This window comes from Homalodisca vitripennis, chromosome 5 (assembly GCF_021130785.1).
Source record: "Homalodisca vitripennis isolate AUS2020 chromosome 5, UT_GWSS_2.1, whole genome shotgun sequence".
In the NCBI taxonomy this organism is placed as follows: domain Eukaryota; kingdom Metazoa; phylum Arthropoda; class Insecta; order Hemiptera; family Cicadellidae; genus Homalodisca; species Homalodisca vitripennis.
The window spans coordinates 177,062,582-177,078,184 of record NC_060211.1 but is presented as its reverse complement, the minus strand read 5'-3'; the positions used below and the strand labels follow the sequence as shown (position 1 = coordinate 177,078,184).

General features: G+C 34.5%; 1 protein-coding gene across 1 annotated transcript in view; it reads right to left on the bottom strand.

The window, feature by feature from the left end:
* The window catches only part of LOC124363229 (GPI mannosyltransferase 4-like), a 45,991-nt gene extending 30,682 nt beyond the window's left edge, over nucleotides 1–15,309 (bottom strand). The window contains exons 1-3 of the mRNA XM_046818397.1: nucleotides 14,996–15,309; nucleotides 12,920–13,178; nucleotides 10,414–10,648 (exon numbers count right to left, since the gene is read on the bottom strand). Of these exons, the coding sequence (XP_046674353.1) occupies nucleotides 10,414–10,648; nucleotides 12,920–13,115 (431 nt within the window). The 5' untranslated portion in view covers nucleotides 13,116–13,178; nucleotides 14,996–15,309. The remainder of the gene's footprint in view (nucleotides 1–10,413; nucleotides 10,649–12,919; nucleotides 13,179–14,995) is intronic.
* Nucleotides 15,310–15,603: the final 294 nt, after the last annotated feature.

Here is a 15,603-nt window from a genome sequence, read left to right as displayed (position 1 = left end):
CGTATATTTTAAATCGAACTTCGTAAAATTTTGTAGAGTTTCCTAAATTAAATGTTAGATTATTAAGATCATTATAACAAATCAACAATGAGTTCTACAGTAACGTTTGAAGGAAAAACCATTGAATTTCAAGAAGCATTTGATGCAATTTCAACCAAAGTCAGGTCTCTTCAAGACTGCATCGACGAAACCATCGCGGGAAATTCTGTGCTGAACAGAACAGGAATGTCACCATCCGCTATGGATATGACAGTCGGAGCAGCAAGCAGACCATCATTTGAGCTAGTGTCTAGCATTACTCCCTACGACGGAGAGAGAGCCGATCTACTCATGCCATTCTTCGATAGTATTCAAGGCATAGGAGAACTGAGCAATTGGAACGAAACACAAACATTACAAGTATTGAAATTAAAGTTAATTGGTAGTGCACTACAGTTTTCAAAATCAGATGAAAAATGCAAAAACGCCACAACACTTAAAGAAATTAAGTCTGCTCTAACAGAAAGGTTTGGAGATAGCCTACCAGATCACTATTATTTTGAACAATTAGCTAACATCAGACAAAATAAAGGAGAGACCATCGAACAATTTTCTGACAGAGTCAAGAGAGTCAGTGACAAAACACTGAGAACCACCAATAACGAAGAAGTAAATAGAGTATTAAGAGAAGAAGCTGACCGAAGAACAATGGAAGCCTTTGTCAGAGGACTTTACGGAGAAATTGGCAGACAAACAAGGATTAAGTTTCCAAAGAATTTTAGAGAAGCAGTGACTACCGCAATAGCAATAAATAACTTAGAAAAAAGGCCAAATCCATTTGAAGAAAAACCAAGGAAAGTTTTTGGAAACAATTTAACAAGTAAATGCTACAATTGTGGAAAGATAGGACACGTAGCAAAAGACTGTAGATGTAGAAGCTCTACAGACAGGCAGATGAAGGAATGTGGATATTGCCGTAGAAAAGGGCACAGAGAATCAGAATGTAAATCAAAGGCAAACTCCACACGTCCTCACTGCAGCTTCTGCAAGAAGCAAGGTCATACAGCTGATAATTGCTGGGCCAGAACAAAGAACACGGGTAACGAAAGAGGTCAACCTTCAGGAAGCGGTTATAGTTCAAGAAACGCTCTAACCGTTAAACTACAGCGGGGAACCCAGAAGCGCCGCTGGCAACCCCGTGAGGAAGTAAATCTGAACCTACACAAGATAAGGTTTGGACAGGCGAAGAAGAAACCTAAAATTGCATACATCACTGAGCAGGAAAACAACTATGAACTACTAGCTCATGGAACCATTGGGAGTGTCAATGGGCCAGTAATAATTGATACTGGGGCACAAATCTCGATGATAGAGAAAACGGTCACCCAAGGACCTATCTCACCGACTGATGTTCGTGTACATGGCATCACAGGAGCCATAATGCACACCTACGGTCAAGTAAAACAGACTATAAAGCTAGGAGACACAGAAATGATGTGTACGTTCATAGTAGCAGACTTGCCTGACGATTATATTGCAGTTATAGGTTATGATGTGCTTAGGTGGAAAAGAGCTGTCATTGATTTAGAACGATATGTCTTAAGTATTGAAGGTTGTGACGCAGTCAACCTATACGAACGAGACAAAGAAACTACAAATGATTGTGTGAGTGGACTTGGTATAGCCACCAAGCGAACTCAAACCTTCCAAGTAGAACCCGATCGCTCAATCAACGCGCAAGTGAAGCCTAACGAAAACGAGAACTTGCCTGAAAATCTTCCAGCATACTGCAGAACTAACCTCAACATACCTGCCCGTTCAGAAATGTTAGTACAACTAAAATTGGGGAAAAATGTGAAACAACGAAAGCAAGAAATTGAGAACAAAGTTGTAATTACAGAACCAGCACTCGTAAAAATTCATGGAATTTATGTAGCCAGAAGTCTAACTAAAGTAAGAAATGGAACTTGTTGGACGAAAGTAGTTAATACAAGCCCAGAAGATTTAGTAATGTACAAGAACACTCTGATCTGTAAATTAGAAGAACCTCATTTAAAACCAGAGAATTCAACAGAACCAAAAAGGGTCAACACAGTATCTAAAAAAAGCGACGAATTCAGAAGAAAAGTAGAAGAAAAGATAGAGCATTTGAGACCAGAAGAAAAAGCCAAGATTAGAAATGTACTTCATCGGTTTGGAAATTTGTTTAGCCTTGGAGGAATTGAAAATTTAGGATGTACAGCAAAAGTAAGCCACAAAATTAACACAGGAGACCACCCTCCCATTAACAAAAGGCCATACAGAGTGCCTCATGCACAGAAACAAGTGATACAAGAGCTGATAGAGGAACAACTGGATAAGGGAATCATAATACCGAGTGTATCACCATGGTCAGCACCAGTGGTCATAGTGCCAAAGAAACCTGGTCCAGATGGTGTTGTAACTCACAGAATGTGCATCGACTACAGAGATCTGAACTCATGCACAGTACCAGAAGTTTATCCTTTGCCAGATATTCACGAAACACTTGACATGCTTGGTGGAAGTAAATTCTTTACTGCGTTAGACATGAATTCGGAATTTTTCCAAATTAAAATGCATCCTGACAGCCAAGAGAAAACAGCTTTCAGTACTCCAACAGGACATTATGAATATACCAGAATGCCCATGGGTCTTATAAACTCCCCTGCGGTTTTCCAGAGGTTGATTGATACCACTTTATCAGGACTGAAAGGAAAGTCTTGTCTACCATACATGGATGACATCTTAGTCTACAGCCCGACAATAGAACAGCATGCACAAGATTTGAGTGACGTGCTAGAGAGGTTTAAGGAGGTAAACTTAAGTGTGCAGCTAAAGAAATGCCAAATTGCAAAACCCGAAATTAATTTCTTAGGACATATAATCACGAATCAAGGAGTAAAGCCTTGTCCGAAAAAGATTGAAGCTGTAAAGGAGTTCCCTCAGCCAAAGAATGAGAAAGAAATCAGAGGATTCATTGGATTATGCAGTTACTACAGAAGGCATGTTCCAAACTTTGCGGACATAGCCAAACCATTAACTAAATTGATCAAAAAGAATGAAAAATTTAATTGGACGCCAGATTGTGAGACAGCTTTCAAAAAACTAAAAGAAAAACTAACCACTGAACCCTTGTTGATCTACCCAGACTTTTCAAAATCTTTCATTCTTAGCACAGATGCCAGCAACGTAGCGATTGGTGCAGTGCTAGGACAGGAAATAAACGGTGTAGAACATCCTATAGCATATGCATCAAGACAGTTGAATTCCGCAGAACAGAACTACAGTGTAACCGAAAGAGAGTTATTAGCTGTAGTTTGGGCAGTTAAATACTTCAGATGTTATCTTTATGGAAGATCGTTTTCTCTTTACACAGATCACAGTGCAATCAAATGGTTACTATCATTAAAAGATCCTTCAAGTAGATTAACCAGATGGGCTTTGAAATTAGCCGAGTATGACTACAAAGTTTACCACAAACCCGGTGTGAAAAACAAAAATGCAGATTGTCTAAGTAGAGTAGTATATAAAAACGAGTGTGAAAAGTTACCTTTATTAGATATAGACGCGATTAAAGCAGCTCAAAAGAAAGATAAAGAATGTCAAAAACTGAAAATACATGAACATTTCAAAACAAGTCCCCAAGGAGTAGTGTACTTCAAGAAAGAAGATGAAAAATTAATTGTAATACCAAGAGAATTGAGAGAGAAAGTAATACGACTACATCATGATTTGCCAACGAGTGGACATGGAGGAATAAAGAAGACCATATTAAGAATTCAAGATAAATTCTACTGGCCAAAAATGAGAGCAGATGTAACAGCATTCGTACGATCATGTGACTCATGCAACAGACGAACAGATTATGGAAAATCAAAAGCACCATTAGGGAAGTTTCAAGAAGTGAGTGAATTTGGTTATAGATTAGCATGCGACATAGTAGGTCCCTTACCGTTAACTAGATCAAATAACAAGTACATATTAACTGTTATCGACCATTTCACAAGATTCGGAATATTTATAGCATTACCAGATCAAACAGCTGAAACCATAGCACGAGCATTTGTTCAGAAAGTTATAACGTCAATCGGAGTACCAAAAGAATTAATTACAGACCAAGGGAAGAATTTCACATCAGAACTGATTCAGAATGTTTGCAAACTACTGAAAATAAAAAAATTACAGACGACTGCTTACCACCCTATGAGTAATGGACGGACAGAGAGAGTGCACCGAACCATCCCTAAAATGCTGAGCCACTTTGTCAACAAAAACCAGTCAGACTGGGACGAACTGTTACCCATGATCAACATGGCATACAACAGCCAAGAACACGAGTGTACAGGGTACACACCTTTTGAAATGGTGTACGGAAAGAAGATGGAAACACCCTTAGAAGCAGATCTCACTATAACTGAGGACACAGATGTCTACTCAGATTACGTAGAAGATCTACGAACCAGATTAAAAGAGATTCAAGAAATATCGAAACACTGCCAGGAAAAGGCAAGGAAAGCTCAAAAGAAGCATTACGACAAGAAGTCGAAAGAAAGTGAGTATTATGTCGGACAGTTAGTGTACCTGCATGTACCACACATAAAAAAGGGCAGAGTTAAAAAACTCTCACAGTTATGGAAAGGTCCATACAAAATAGTAGAAATCGTATCTGAGTTAAATGTAGTTTTAAGAATAAGAGGGAAAAACGTCAAAGTGCACGTGAATAGAATCAAGCCAGTAGTTGAACTGAAAAACAAAGAAGAAGAAAGCGAAGACAGCGTAGAAGAATTCCATGAGAATGAAAATGAAGAAGCACTAGGAGTTCCTAGCAAGGAAGCAAGAAGAGGAATAAGCCTCGAAGAAGAAGCAAGTGATGCAGAAGAGGAGGTTGAAGATCCAACAGTACCAAGCCAAGCAGCAGAGCAAGCTGGACCAAGTGGATTACAACCTGCCCAAGAAAGAAACAATGAAAGACCAGTCAGGGAAAAGAGGAAGCCATCCAGACTGGAAGACTATGAAGTTGAGTTGTAAAATAGAAGCATACAAGTTGTACTATAATAATGTAGAAGTAAAGTGTTATATCATGAGAGAAGTAAGAAAAAGCCGAAGTTGTTGTGTATTCTCGAAATTTCATCTTGTAGGATTACAACTCAGTAGCGAATGAAGTGAAAATGATCAGTTTGACAGAAGTGAAAATGTGAAACGAATGTTGCTGAATGAGTTTGAATGTTGTGTGAGAGAAAACAAAAAAAAGGGATCCCTAAAGACTAAAAATTGTCTGAGTACATCCACACAAGCACATGAGATTACTGAGAGTACTAACACAGAAGGCCAGAAGAAAAAAAAGTTGTAAGAAGTGAAAGGAATAAATCGAGTTACTTTAAGAAGATCAATTGTGTTATATTACAATAAGGAGAAGTTAGTTAAACAACACTGAATATGCATAACATAAATGATAAGTTAGATTATAGATGTCAAGTATAAACTTTGTTACAGGACTAATGACTATTACGTTGGTCAAAGCAGCTGAAATGAGCCAAGGAGTTGTGTTTAGGAAGCTAGAAGACTCTGTGATATCCGGAGATGAATGGAGAATCGTTTTAGACTTTGATCTAGTGGAAATCCTTGACGAACTGATACCATTAAAAGAAAGATGTGTAGAATTAGAACAGTTTAAAAATATCAGTGTGAACGTCTGGGATGAAGACTTCGAGTTTGAATATATAAGAGTGAAGGAAGGAATCGAGCAGTATGAGAGTGATATAACTGACTTATTAAAACTTTTGCCACCTGTAGGACATTCTAGAAATAAGCGTGGACTTATAAATGCAGGAGGTTATGCATTAAAGTGGTTATTTGGTGTACCGACTAGTGAAGATTTAGAACATGTAAATACCAAGGTAGACGAACTAAAGTTAATAAGTGGTACAGTTGTTAGTTCGCGTCATACACAAATAACTTTGATGAAAGATATTAATTCTAGAATTGTAAGTAACACTAAAGCTATTCATGAGATAATGATTAAGTTATCTACAGCCAACGACAGGTTAATAACATCATTAACGAACTTTAATGAACAGAATATAATGATGCATCAGTCCTTAGCAAAACATATGGCAATTACAACAATGTTAAGACATTTAGGTCAAACTGTTGATGAAGCTAAGTTAAGAGTAGTAGAGTTTAGGCAAGCATTAGAACTTATATACTCTGGTAAGATAAGCAGTAAACTACTAAATCCACATGCTTTTACAAAAGTTTTGAATAAAATTGAAAAGATTATACCATCTCATTTGAAACTAATTGTTCCTGTAAATAATGAAGATATATTTTTGTATTATGATCTTTGTACAGCACAAGCATTAGCTAACCCAGCTAGCATAAGATTGATTGTTACAGTACCATTAAGCTCAATTGATAGACAATTTGAAACCTATAAAATCGAAGTGATACCACTTTATCAACCTAGGTTAAGACATTGGTTAGTTTGGAAAATTGAACACGATTACTTGTTGATATCTAAAGATAGGCAGTACTATGTACCTCTCGCCTCAGATGAATATGTTCAATGTAGACACAGTTATGTTAACATTTGTCCAAATTCAATAAGTGTACTACACCATACAGTCGATGGTTGCATCTATTCACTGTTTATGGGATTAAGTTCTGTAACTCAAAAGTGTAACAGAGTTCTAACTGAAAAAGTAAACTCACCGTTTTGGTTACAAAATGGCAATGACTGGATTTATAGTGTTGCAGAACCTTACAAAGTAATATTAAATTGTTTTAGAAATATTGAAGATGATACATCTGTAATTAAAACAGACATTGTAAAAGATTATTTAGAAGTTGTTGTTAACACCTCAGGTATCATAAAACAGATATCAAGGTGTGATATTTTTGGAAAAAGTGGTAAGATATTTTCAAGAATCAGAGGGAATATAGTTTATAAAAGAAATATTACGCACCTTCATATACCGAAAATAAACATATTGCAGCCCAATGAAACCGCTCTTATATTATTAAACAATAACTTAACTTTTGAAACGCTAAAAGATATAAAAAAGAATCTAATTGATGATCATATAGAAATAGGACTAAATTCATTATTGCAAGGATATAATGTAAACAAACCTGTCGTCATTAATGTAAATAAGAATTATAATTTTATTGTCATGTATGTAGTTGTAAGTTTAAATTGTGTACTGCTCGTAGTTTTTATATGTCATAGGAGAGTAAGACGCCTTTGCATGACCAGTCGGCGGCAAAGACAAACTCAGAGCACAAGCGGCCCAGACCAGAGCCAACTGACGGTGAGGGTGGAGGAAGGAACTCCATTAGCAGAGATCATCCACGAAGCCTCCTTTGTTCGGATGACCCCCCCTCATGATTAAGTAGTGAAAAAAAAATGTGAAAATTTTTAAAATCTTTAAAGTGACAAATCAAAAGACTCTGACCGGCTTGTGACTCTGAAAAGAAATATTGTATATTAGTAATAATCCTAAATCTTAATAGTATCATGATTATGTAAACTTAGATTAGAAATATGTATTAATAATTTGGGGAACACTTCAAAGAAAAAAAAAACATTTTAAAGTTACAAATAAGTCATTAATATACGAATGTAATAGATTCAAGATGTGCCATCACTTTAATCCTATGACACATCTTTTCCAGAGGAGAGGGTGATGTAACGACCCGAACCCAATATTAACAATAATTCAAGAAATTATGCTTTATTTGGTTATATACAAATTTCATTCATTTAGTAAAATTTAACTAAAGACATAATAATTGTAAAGTGTACAGCACTGTCGAGGAGGTCAGCAGTAAGACTGCTGACAATGCAGAGTCAGCACCTGCGTGTGCTGGAAGCTAGTCTAGTTCAGGCCTCAGACTCGTAGACATGTAACTCTCTGTTGCCCTATTTTAAAACTTTTCTAAATTCTTTCAATAATGTAATTCAATACTTTATCTCATTCAGAAGTGCTCTCCCCCTTTTTAACCAATGTAAATTGTGTGATTTCTATAAATTAATCTTTAATAAACAGTGTTTTTAAAATTCAAACGTTGTTGCACAAACTTTATTTCTTTTTCCGGAATCATCCGGTGGTGGCAGCGGATACCAATTAATCCCCAAATCGGTCGCGTTACATCTGTTTTGGTCTTTAGATTTAGTCATAAAAGGTTCTTATTTCACAAGATAGTCTTAATTACTTATAAACAAATTTACTATGGATCTTTTTAAATTGATATATAGTTTTCTTTGTGTAATTTCATGGTTTTATATGTGATATGTTGTAATTAGTAAGCCTAGGTCAATCTAGGCTATTGTGAAGTTCACTGCACCCCTAGGTTGAGAACCCCTGCCTGATCTAGGCTATTGTGCAGTGAAGTGAAAGTGTTTGGGAGCTACAATATTAGTGATATATCATGGGTATGGTTTATTATGTTGGTCTATAACTTGTTACAGCTTTGTTTTAAGCTCTCATTTCAATAATGTCCCAATATGTTGCTGATTTTTAACATTACAGACATTGTTGACCTGTCAGACTCAAACAAGGAAGGCCTTGAAAGTGACACCTAGGTTTCCCTTTATGCTTTAGATTTATAGGAACCCCAAACTAAGCCAATATTCTAAAATTTTCTGTGAAATATTTCCACTTAAAATCATTTCTGAAAATGGTAGTATACCCATAGTAACAATTTTAGGTACGTCCCACCACTTTTCAAAACTAAAAAAAGTAAAATTTAGAAATTGGTTATAAATTCATTTATTTTTAGCCCATATTTGTCTATATTTTGGAAAAAAAAAAATGTGAGAATTGTATTTTTTGTACATTTTTTTTAAATAATTGTATCCATAGTAACAAATTTAGCCTTTCTTGTACTATTTATGGTTTTTTACAAAACATTTTATGTTTCTTCAGGAGAACCTGGAAATTATTATATATTTTCTGAAACTATTTAAAATTAACAAGTTAATTTAAGTTGGCTATCTCAGATTCTAATATTTATTCCATTATCACACTTTACCAAGTGCAGTCCCACCACTTAAAATACTTTTTTTTAGTGTATTCATATTTTTTGTATTGGTTTTTGCATGTTTTTATACCATAACTATCTTCACATTCACCTGTAAAATATAATGTATTAAAAATATAGAGTTATAGTACAAATTAATTTTTTAGAACATTTTTAAAGTACGGGTACAAAACGCCCAAAAATGGTCTGCTATATGAGGAAACCATGACTGCCAGTTTGAGAGTTAAACTCTTAAAATCTATTATTATGGTTATAATTTAATAATAAATGTTTTGCAACACATAAAATACACAAATTGAGTGGTTAGTTTTTCAATAGTAAAGATAAAAATGCAACAAGTGTTTTTGGCACTGGTACACTTATACACCGATCTTGGGTTAAGAATACACTGAACTCCATAACTTCCACCCAAGCCAACCAACGTTAATTTAAGGTGGCCCTCCCACCGGCTTTATCACAGAACAGTGGCTCTCTCCAGATTGTAAAAATCCCTAATATCAGATGCAGGAATAAAACCCATGACTCCTAAGGCTAACTCCGCGTTCAAGATGAGTCTTAGACCACACAGCCAAGACTTAATGTCTTGGGTACGCAGATGGCTCACCTACAATGTTGCTCCAACAATGTTCCCTCACTTACCGCTTCTGCAGCACTTAAATGCATCATGTTTACGCTTCTAAACGTCCATCCCCCTTAAAATAAGAATTTAACCCTTTGAGTGCCATAACCAAGATATCAATTATTATTGAAAGCTCTTGGAGCAATTGGAAAAATTTAGAAATAGAAGTCAATATTTTTAAAACAAAATTTGTGGAGTTTCAACACAAATCAGGCAGGGAGTGTGACATACCGTTATGTCTAAGCTAGCAACAACCCTTAACACTTGGGGAGCCTCACCAACTCCAACAGGTATCTCCCGCAGTAGACTAAACCTATCGATCTACCCTTGCACTCCAATATCTCGACATTTGCAATTAGTGATGTGCCGCTCCTGAACATCCATTCGGTTGCCCAGATTTAAGTGATACATCGGTTTTGTTGTATCCAGTATAGGTTCAACTGGAAGGTATAAATCAGCCAGAAGTGAACCCTCCTGGGGAAGCCAATTATCTGTGCAAAATAAATCCTGTTCTTGTATGGTATCCAGAACGGAATTGCAATATACCATTGAGGTTAGTCACAGTACAGTTTAAAACATGTTGAATAATACATCACCAGGCTATTTTTACTCTTCAAACATACAATATGAAAATCAAGTATCTTTTGTTAATGAAAAAACAGAACTAGGAGATTTATTAGCCTACTTGTTAGGATACATGCCAACAGGTTTTAAGCGAGCAATCACAAGGACAAACACAAATCAGTACTTACTTAAAGAGGCACAAATCGTTCAGGAACGACAACAGACAACAAGTCAGTCGTGGTATGACGACTAAGAAGTAAGGTGTGACCATGTCGTACTCGAACCACAACTTTATGAAGGGGGCCACACACTTGAGTACAAACAGCGGAAGTCCAGCGTACAAGTAAGGCAAGGCTGCACTTCTGATCGGCTTGGTCACATTGAACTCCCACGGCCTTGAAGCTTCAACATCGAATATGTCTTCTGTTTAACAAATAAAGCATTATGTTAGCGTAAGTCTTGAAATCAATAGTAATTTATTACAAAAACCACAATTTTGTATTAATTTTGATTATTTATAGTTCTGATCATAACTGAATATTTTCCAAGATGTAACATTTGTTTATTTATTTTGCACTTTTCACACAACACAATAATTAATAGCTGTACTAAAATAGTCAATAACACGATGTTTTTGAAGTTAATATATTCATTATTTAATTTTTATAATGTTTCAAGCCAAATAAACTAACAAATCATTAATCCGATGTTAGTTACACTCAATTTGAAACATATTTTGTTATAAGCTGTTTTGCATACTGTGCTTAAATATTAAAAGAGTTATGTCTTGAAGTGATTTTTTTAAATTTGAAGTGTGGAAAAAATTTTTATGAATCTTGAAATTCTTTATAAGAGTTTTAAATTTAAATCTTAGTTAATAATATATACACAACATAATATATTATCATTCATTCAGTTTGAATTTTTTATTTAATTTCAAGCACAAAAACAGGTATTAATAACGGTTACCTAAACAAAGCTAATCTATGTTAAAATATTCAAGGTTTGTTTTAAAATAATTTACGGTTCAGTGGTTCAGCATGCCAACTTAACATTTATTTCATTTGCACAATGAACCGAACTCTGAGAGAGAGAAACTTGTTAACCACTGAAAAGCTGGGGCATAAATAATTTATGGGGTAACATTAAAAATCGGTTTTAATAACTCAATAAAAATTACTTATATCCTCTGAAATATATGTAATCTCCAGTTGTGTTTAATAACTAAATATTAAACAACATTAAACACAACATTGTGTTTGAACAAATAGATCAGTTATGTTCTAGTAACTTATAAAACTGGAAAGCCGTTATTTATAGTCAAGATTACTAAAATCAAATCAAAAAGTCTTTATTTACAATGTATAAATATAAAATAAATAGTGTCAAGTACAATAAAACTATTATTAACAATGTTTCTTCATACTGTAAACCCCCATATGATATATAATAAAATTAATTGTAAGAAAACCTTAAAAACACTACTGTTTACTTATGAGTTATACTGACTGTCCTAATGAATGTAATTCATCTAGTGAATAGAAAGCATGCTGCAAAAGAAAATCTTTTAATAATAGTTTGACCCAAGTACAGGTGTTATTGTGGATTTATTAATTTGGATTGATTATTATGTAGAATGGTTATTAATAAGTGAATAAGGTGTAATTAAGTGATTACTTTATTACCAATCACTTAATGCCACTTTAAGCTAGTGTGATGCTAGGTTTAATTTCATTACGTAATATTATCGATGAACATCCCAATACTGTATATGACAAATATCTTTAAGCTAGGACTTATGTAGCGCACACGAAAGAAGTGAAATGGGTCAATATCAAAGCACAAAATAGTGGCAGCAACGCCTTTTTTACTGCAAAAATTGTAATCTCTGTAAATTTTTTTAAAGCACAGTTGGTTTTTGCATGGAATCAAAATGATCTGTTCTAACAGAGCTCTAGAACAGAACAACTGTAACTGACTGTGTACTGAACTCTTTCTGTAGAATCTGAACTCTAGTTCAGATTTAAAACTAGCTTAAAAGCTTGGAAGTTTACAACATGCCTTTTACTAAATAAGGCCTAATATAATTCATAAAATATTTGTAAACTAGTATTAAGAAGTAAACAAGTAAATTTAGATTTTAAAACATTGTTCAACACAATAATTTAAGAATTATTATTTTATAATAGTGAAATGAGGTGTACTGTATAATATCTTATGCACAGATATTTTTTTAAATAAGTTTTTAGTACAGTACGTAATTTCATTTTATTGAAAAGACATGGCATAAGCTCTACCTGATTTTGTGTATCAAAATATTTGTGATTATTATATATTGTTGGATTGAAGATTGAATGAATACGGACTGAACTAACAGCTGCAATACATGATAGCTGAGCGTGAAAGAACATTAACTCATTCTTCTGTGCATGATTTCATCCGTTCGTTTTACCTACCTCTTAACTATAACTGACATGATTGACCATTTTTGAATTTCACACAATATTTGCAAAAGTAGGGCCTATTATCATTCTATAAAAGAATCTATAAATCTGTTTAACAATATACAAATGGCATAGCCAGAGTTATTTATTTGCGTAGTCAAAGCCAATGCTATTGACATAATAATAGAATCAACATAATGTTTTCAGTTAATACATACATAGTGAGTATATAGTATAGATTGCGACTTACCTGTTACAATTTCGATAGACTGGAAGTATTCATCTGGCTGCACATAACCTGTTTGTGGTACCAACGTCAGTACCACTCTCAGTGCTGCCAACAAAACGTATGGAGCTAAACTGAGGTTTAGTTCGCCTTTCTTCCCAGGAGATCCATTTTCAGTCAGGTCATCTTCAGTTTCTTCTTTTTCATTTGGTGTGCTCATGTTTTCAGCTGTTACCTTTCATTAAGATTTGTCGAAATATTGAAATAAACTTTTGTGGCTTCCCTGTTAAAAATGTTGATATTAGATTCAACATAACAAAATTCTTGGTACTTTGGGATTATACCGACCACACCAGTCTGAAGAACACAAAAATATAAATTTATAGAAACAAACATGATAGAACGAAAAAACAATTCTTTAATTACAAAATTACATTGATCAACAAGCATTTCCAGGTATTGTGATTGATATTGTTGTCACTGTTATCTTATCTTTCTCGAGAATCCCGATTACAGCAGGCCGCGCGCATCAGATGATTATTTAAGTTTTTTGCATGGTACATAATTGCCTTTCTATTACAATTCAATTTATATTTCTGATCAGCCCCTCTAGAATTTTATATGTTACTGATAGGTACTATCTCGAGGATGTTTTTCTTTCGTTAACATCAGCGTGGGGCAGCACCTTCGAAGCCCACGCTGATGGCCAGAGGCACTCGCATTTTAGGTGGTGGAGTGTAATCAAGAATAAAAACAAGTTTTGTGTGTTTTTTTCAATAAAGAGTTTAGTTTTTGGTTGGTACTGTTTGTTTTTGTTGAATGTATGTAATTTGTTTGGAGAAATGTAGGGGTAAAACACAGAACTACAACAAAGCGACGCACCAGCTGAACGGGCGGCGAGACTCTGCAATCACGTTATCTACTAGACCGCTCGACTTTGACCTCTGTCTGAGGATGGGGAGGGGTTTGCGATAAGACAATTCCTGTTTTATATTGACGAAATATTGTTCTACGCTAATCTAGTAGCCAGTAGAAGCAAAATGTCAAATAACGATTCATGTCTGGGTGTGGTCGGTATAATCCCAAAGTACCAAAATTTTAACCTGAGATAACATAACTTAAGCCATTTAAACATACATACGACTTGTTTTATACTTTTTAAGAAAGAAATTTATTTCACTGCTTTCAAGGAAAAAAAGGGTAGAGTACGATAAGCGGATCTGGTTTTTTATACTGAAATTGGAAAATGATATTACTTAATCATAACCATCAGTATAATCAATCGATACTGATTAATTATTTTGAACTATTAACTTAAATAATCTATATCAATAGCTGTACACACTTTAAAATAATACACGTAAGGTAACATTTCAATTTTACATTTAAGTGATTTTGATTGTTAAAAATGGCAGTCAATTTTAGAAAGCTACCTACATGACATTGCTTTGAAAGATGATAAGACATGTTTTTCGTGGCTTCAACATGTTGGACTCGTACCGAAAAACCCATTAAGCTATGTGAAATTTGCGGGAAAGAAACAACTGTAACTGTGAGAGGAGCAAATATGGTCGTCTTCAGTTTTCCTAATTTTGGTTATAATAATTTGTTTGATCACTGTAAATATTAAATTCATATTTTAATTTAAAACATATGATTGTTATTGAGGACTATAGGAACTAAGTTTATATTGATTGGTAGTCTAGGATTTGAGATGCGAATATTGGGTATCGACTACATTCTTCAATATAAAAAACCGGGTCAGCTTATCATACCCTACCCGAAAAAAATTAGGAGCATAGGTACCTCAATATTTGTAATTTTCACAAATTTAAATAGTAAAACACTGCAAATGACTGAAGTAGGTCTGGCATCCTACAGAAGTACTGGGTGGAAAATATGAGACATTCTTGAAAATAATTTAAATTTTTGACATGGCACTAAAAGGGTTAATGTTTCTGAGGAAAGGTACAAATCTATCTAGAAGATATTGTAGGAGCTCTCATAGAATTTGAATCTAAATCTGATCGTTCTTTTTGGTTAAGTTCATAATCCTAACCTTATTATATTTAAGATTGATAATAAAAAAGTACATCTTACCAATTTCTTAGAAAGCAGTACAGTTTTCATATACAGTTACCGTTAACGCTACACCAAATAAATAAATTGAAATACCACATGATTTCCATATTAAAATAGTGTCAATACTCAATATTGTTTTGACATTTCGTTGACAACCGCACAACCCATGAAAGTCCGTGAGTCAGTGAAACAAACCAACCAAGTGAATAGCAAGACGAACCTAAATGCATTACTCGCCACTCGATTGTTCTGAAAGTCAGTCGAGACAGTCGGTTGATTTTGTATTCTTGGTTACTTGGTTTCTTTTCTGTTGGCCCCTGTTCCCAAAACACTAGACAGGTCACGCAGTTTTGGGCACTAGGGTCTAGGGTAAGGGTAGGTCAAGACGTTACAGGAAGAACTGCAATTTTTAAGTGGTATAGCAAAGAGTTCACATTATATAAATTATGGTACACCAAATAATATAAATCGTGTACGTCTAAATTTGTTCAGTTTGGCTACTTGTGTTACAACATTTGGTATCGCATGATAAACTTAAGATCTACATGCAATGGTTAATGTTAGAACAAAGCTAATCATTTGTATCTAGAATATTGAGTTTTGTGCCTAGTGTTATGGCCATGAGT